Raw genomic sequence first — 5,642 nt, 5'->3', positions numbered from 1 at the left:
AAAAAAAAAAAAAGGAATTGGGCTTAAACTTGTTTTCAGAGGGCTGAGTCCCCGGCCAGCCTTCCTTTAGGATCTCCTGACCTACCATGCCAAGTCCACTATGTGGATCATGAGATGTGGAGCAGGGCCAATCAGAGACCTCCACTGCTGTCTGGAGTGGTATCCGCATCTGTACAGAACAGTCTGTGTCACCAGCAACCTCAGCTCCATGGCGTCACCTCCTTAAGCAGTCCCTACAGAGGCACTCTCCAGCATTCAGACACCAGTCACAGCTCAGGCATGGCCTCCCGCGTGGAACCCATGCAGGCTCCCAGGGCTGTGTCCTGCTTGTACCCTCTGGCTCCCTCAGTGTCCCCTGATGCGGTGTCTTGAGTGAATCTCAGTTCCTTATTCCAACCACAAGTGAAACCAGGCCTGAAAGTGCAGTTTCTGCTTGGGCTGCCTCATCCACCCTTCCTTATTAGCTATGAGCAGCTGCTTCCCTTCCCCAACTGGCCCCCAAGTGTGGCCCCAGGGTAGGCAGCTGGCTGTAAAGTGGGGCAAGGCAAAAGAGCCACCAAGAGCCAAGCCTGGCCCTGCACTGCTGTCAAGGCTGGGGATGGCAAAGGAGGCTACAGCTAGTTAGGGTGGAGAACTCACCCGGTTCCTTTAGTGGAGTCACTACAAAGAGCCAGGCCAGTCCTTCAGGAGGCCCTGTGCACCCCAGATAGGTCACCCAGCCCCTGGCACAGACACGCGCAAGGCGCTGACCTCCCACCCTCCCAGCCTGAATGCTGTTTGGAACCTAAGGCACTGTATGATTGCAGTTGGTTTGTTGTGGAGTCTGGGGGCTTCTTCAGTTCTGTGGGTCAGGCTATCACTCCAAGAGCAGTGGGACCAATTCCACTGTCCCCTAGGGGTTGTCTTGGACAGCAGCCTGCAGGCATGTGGCTAACCTTAGCACAGGGAGTGGATTATAGGAGATAGGCCTGGGGCTCTATCTACCCTCGATGCCCAAAGTTACAGGGAAGTGGAGCCTAGAAACCACACTGAGAGGATGGGGGCGAGGGAGAGAACCAGAGTCACCCACAGAGGCCCAGCACCCTCTTACCAGAGTTCCTTGAAGAAGGGAGTCAGGAGGTCACTTCCATCCAGATCATGGCTCATGCTCTTAGATATATCTCCCACCCTACCCATAGCAGGCAGCTCAAGTGACCGAGGCAGCTTCAGAAACCTAGCTTCTGGCTCTGACCAGTCTTATAATGTCCAGTGGGGCACAGACATGAGGTTCTGGGCCAGGGTTACCCCTCAAAGAGCTGCTGGCCTACCTCTCCCAGCTGCTCTGAGAGAAGTGTTCTCATCCCCTAAAATAGTTGGATTGACAAAAAGGCAAGAATGCAGCAGCCGTAATCTGGGACTTCCAAGGGCCACAGACTTCTGACCTCCTTGTGGCCACTGGGAACTACTCTGAGGTCAGGGTAGGAGAACGATGAAGGGCGGCTCTAAGCATCTGCAGACCTGTCACATCCTTGGTCCCTGTGGGTCTTTTGAATCCTTGGGGTGGGACTGTCTGACTAGAGAGAAACACTCCCTGGTACTGGCATATCAGGAGAGGGGTGAGCTGGGCGATGGGCTTTAGAGCCCCCTGAGCCTCAAGGTTCTGGGATTCCTGCCCTGTGGGCTAAACTGTGGACCCGAGGTGTGGGATAGGACAAAGCTGCCCAGTGGCTGGAGACTTTGATAACTATTGACCCTGGATCCATGGATCAAGCAAGGAGTGGTCATCTGCCAGCCAATCTGGGTGGTTTGTGGGGTCTAGGGTGCTGGGAGGAGGGGGCTGTGGGAGGTAGACAGACACCCCTCCTGAGGCCCTCTGTCTGGCTTTAGCCTGGCTACCACTTACCTCTGGGTGCTCTTTCTTCTTGTCCATCCTGGTTCCAGCCACTGTCTGTAGGCTTTGCCTGTGCAGGCAGGCACCTGCCTCCTCTCTGGCCTGCTGCTTCCCCCTTCCATTCACTTCCTCTTTGTTCTGAGCACCCCACCCCCACGTCAGGACTGATCGGGTCTCTAGGGGCAGAGCTGAGAACTTTGACCTCTGGAGAAAAATCTACCCTGCCTGCTCCTAGAGAGGGTCCCTCAGTCATAAACCAAATGTTGGAATTAAGTTTGACTGCAAACACCAAAGACTCAAGTAAGAGAACCTCAAACTGACTTGCCTCCTCCAGGGGCTCGTATATTGAAGACTGGTAATTTTATTGAAGTTGCATCATGAGCTAATTGACAAATTGTGCAATGATAGCCATGATGGGAGGAGGTGGAAACTGCGGAAGGAGGTGCCAACCTCACAGGGTGGGGAGTACTCCTGAGGCGCAGGGCCTGACCTCAGTGGCCCGTGTCCAGCCTGGAGAACAAGAAAGTGAGCAGAAAAGGGGCCATCCTTCACTTCCTGTGGGATAATGCCCTAACTTGGCTTTGGGGTTGTTGTGGGTTATCCAGCAGAGAAGACAGCGCAGCCACGGGTCTAAGCCAATAGAGTCTTTATTAGCTGGCCAGCAACTACACTGGGTGTTCAGGATCCCATAGCCCCAAGCCTTTCTCAGGGTGAGCTTTTTTTTAAAAAAAATGCATTTTATACAACAAACATATTGATAATATTGAGTATTTTGAGCATCAAATAATACATAAAAATCTGTTCAATTTTTATATTCATATCCTTTCATACCCTAAAAATATCATTAATGAACATTTATTACTATCCATAACTGAGGATCCTATATCTAATGTCGAATGCTAAATTGTTTCAAAACATACAAAATATTCTTTGGGAATTAAGCATAGTAAAAGAGCATAAAATATTAAAAACGAATCATTAAGAAATATATTCCGGACAAGCGTCTGTGAGGGGAACAGCCAGGTCGCGGGTCGCGGGTCGCGGGTCGCCTAGCGTTTCCCACTGGTTTTGTCGCTTTCAGGATTCTCGAGCCCCTTCCGGACTGTCACCATGGAGTTGTCACCGCTGCAGCCTGTAAATGAAAATATGCTAATGAACAAAAAGAAGAATGAAGATGGCAAGAAAAGATTGTCTATTGAAAGAATCTATCAGAAAAAAACACAACTGGAACATATCCTACTCCGCCCAGATACCTACATTGGCTCTGTGGAGTTAGTGACCCAGCAAATGTGGGTTTACGATGAAGATGTTGGCATTAACTACAGGGAAGTCACTTTTATTCCTGGTTTGTATAAAATCTTTGATGAGATTCTAGTTAATGCTGCTGATAACAAACAAAGGGACCCAAAAATGTCTTGTATTAAAGTCACAATTGATCCAGAAAATAATGTAATTAGCATCTGGAATAATGGGAAAGGAATCCCTGTTGTTGAACACAAAGTTGAGAAAATATATGTCCCGGCTCTCATATTTGGACAACTCCTGACCTCCAGTAACTATGACGACGATGAGAAGAAAGTGACAGGTGGTCGAAATGGCTATGGAGCTAAACTGTGTAACATATTCAGCACCAAATTTACTGTGGAAACAGCCAGTAGAGAGTACAAGAAAATGTTCAAACAGACATGGATGGATAACATGGGGAGAGCTGGTGACATGGAACTCAAGCCCTTTAGTGAGAAGATTACACATGCATCACCTTCCAGCCTGACTTATCTAAGTTTAAAATGCAAAGCCTGGACAAAGATATTGTTGCACTGATGGTCAGAAGAGCATATGATATCGCTGGCTCCACTAAAGATGTCAAAGTCTTTCTTAATGGAAATAGTCTGCCAGTGAAAGGGTTCCGCAGTTACGTGGATTTGTATTTGAAGGATAAGGTAGATGAAACTGGGAACGCACTGAAGGTGATCCATGAGCAGGTCAATCCCCGGTGGGAAGTGTGCTTGACAATGAGCGAGAGAGGCTTCCAGCAGATTAGCTTCGTCAACAGCATTGCGACTTCTAAGGGCGGCAGACATGTTGATTACGTAGCTGATCAGATTGTGAGCAAACTCGTTGATGTGGTGAAAAAGAAGAACAAGGGCGGGGTTGCAGTGAAGGCTCATCAGGTGAAAAATCACATGTGGATTTTTGTAAATGCCTTAATCGAAAACCCAACCTTTGACTCTCAAACAAAAGAAAACATGACTTTACAAGCCAAGAGCTTTGGATCAACATGTCAATTAAGTGAGAAGTTCATCAAAGCTGCAATTGGTTGTGGTATTGTCGAAAGCATACTAAACTGGGTGAAGTTTAAGGCTCAAATCCAACTGAACAAGAAGTGTTCAGCTGTAAAACATACCAAAATCAAGGGAATCCCCAAACTTGATGATGCCAATGATGCAGGGAGCCGAAACTCTACTGAATGCACACTTATCCTGACTGAGGGAGACTCAGCAAAAACTCTGGCCGTTTCAGGCCTTGGAGTGGTTGGAAGAGACAAATATGGGGTGTTCCCTCTTAGAGGAAAGATACTCAATGTGCGAGAAGCCTCTCATAAACAGATCATGGAAAATGCTGAAATTAACAATATCATCAAGATTGTGGGTCTTCAGTACAAGAAAAACTATGAAGATGAAGATTCACTGAAAACGCTTCGTTACGGGAAGATCATGATTATGACAGATCAGGACCAAGATGGTTCTCACATCAAAGGCTTGCTGATCAATTTTATCCATCACAATTGGCCATCTCTTCTGCGACATCGTTTTCTAGAAGAATTTATCACTCCCATTGTAAAGGTGTCCAAAAATAAGCAAGAAATAGCATTCTATAGTCTTCCCGAGTTTGAAGAATGGAAAAGTTCAACGCCAAATCACAAAAAATGGAAAGTCAAATACTACAAAGGTTTGGGCACCAGCACATCAAAGGAAGCTAAGGAATATTTTGCAGATATGAAGCGACATCGTATTCAATTCAAATACTCTGGCCCTGAAGATGATGCTGCGATCAGCCTGGCCTTTAGTAAAAAACAAGTTGATGATCGAAAGGAATGGTTAACTAATTTTATGGAAGACAGAAGACAGCGGAAGTTACTTGGCCTTCCTGAGGATTATTTGTATGGACAAAGCACTTCGTACCTGACCTATAATGACTTCATAAACAAGGAACTCATCCTCTTCTCCAACTCTGATAACGAAAGGTCTATCCCATCCATGGTAGACGGTTTGAAACCAGGTCAGAGAAAGGTTTTGTTTACTTGTTTCAAACGGAATGACAAGCGAGAAGTGAAGGTTGCCCAGTTAGCTGGGTCAGTGGCCGAAATGTCCTCTTATCACCATGGTGAGATGTCACTGATGATGACCATTATCAATTTGGCTCAGAATTTTGTGGGCAGCAATAATTTGAACCTTTTACAGCCCATCGGTCAGTTTGGAACCAGGCTGCATGGTGGCAAGGACTCAGCTAGTCCTAGGTATACATCTTTACAATGCTAAGCCCTTTGGCTCGGTTGTTGTTTCCTCCAAAAGATGATCACACATTACGGTTTCTATATGATGACAACCAACGTGTTGAGCCTGAATGGTACATTCCTATAATACCCATGGTGCTGATAAATGGTGCTGAGGGAATTGGTACTGGGTGGTCCTGCAAAATCCCCAACTTTGATGTGCGTGAAGTTGTGAATAATATCAGACGGCTTCTGGATGGAGAGGAGCCCCTGCCCATG

At 47.0% G+C, this 5,642-nt stretch overlaps 2 protein-coding genes across 2 annotated transcripts in view; one reads left to right on the top strand and one right to left on the bottom strand.

Annotated features, from left to right (window-relative positions):
* Pld4 (phospholipase D family member 4) overlaps positions 1-2,005 on the bottom strand; it is an 8,512-nt gene extending 6,507 nt beyond the window's left edge. Inside the window, exons 1-2 of the mRNA XM_021179384.1 lie at positions 1,883-2,005; positions 86-169 (exon numbers count right to left, since the gene is read on the bottom strand). Of these exons, the coding sequence (XP_021035043.1) occupies positions 86-169; positions 1,883-1,909 (111 nt within the window). The 5' untranslated portion in view covers positions 1,910-2,005. The remainder of the gene's footprint in view (positions 1-85; positions 170-1,882) is intronic.
* A 905-nt stretch (positions 2,006-2,910) lies between these two features.
* The window catches only part of LOC110306600 (DNA topoisomerase 2-alpha-like), a 5,011-nt gene continuing 2,279 nt past the window's right edge, over positions 2,911-5,642 (top strand). Inside the window, 3 exon segments of the mRNA XM_021178662.2 lie at positions 2,911-3,605; positions 3,608-5,388; positions 5,391-5,639. Of these exon segments, the coding sequence (XP_021034321.1) occupies positions 2,981-3,605; positions 3,608-5,388; positions 5,391-5,639 (2,655 nt within the window). The 5' untranslated portion in view covers positions 2,911-2,980.

The sequence above is a fragment of the Mus caroli genome, chromosome 12, assembly GCF_900094665.2.
Source record: "Mus caroli chromosome 12, CAROLI_EIJ_v1.1, whole genome shotgun sequence".
NCBI classification, from domain to species: domain Eukaryota; kingdom Metazoa; phylum Chordata; class Mammalia; order Rodentia; family Muridae; genus Mus; species Mus caroli.
The sequence above is the reverse complement of the archived record's forward strand: the minus strand, read 5'-3'. Positions and strand labels throughout refer to the sequence as shown.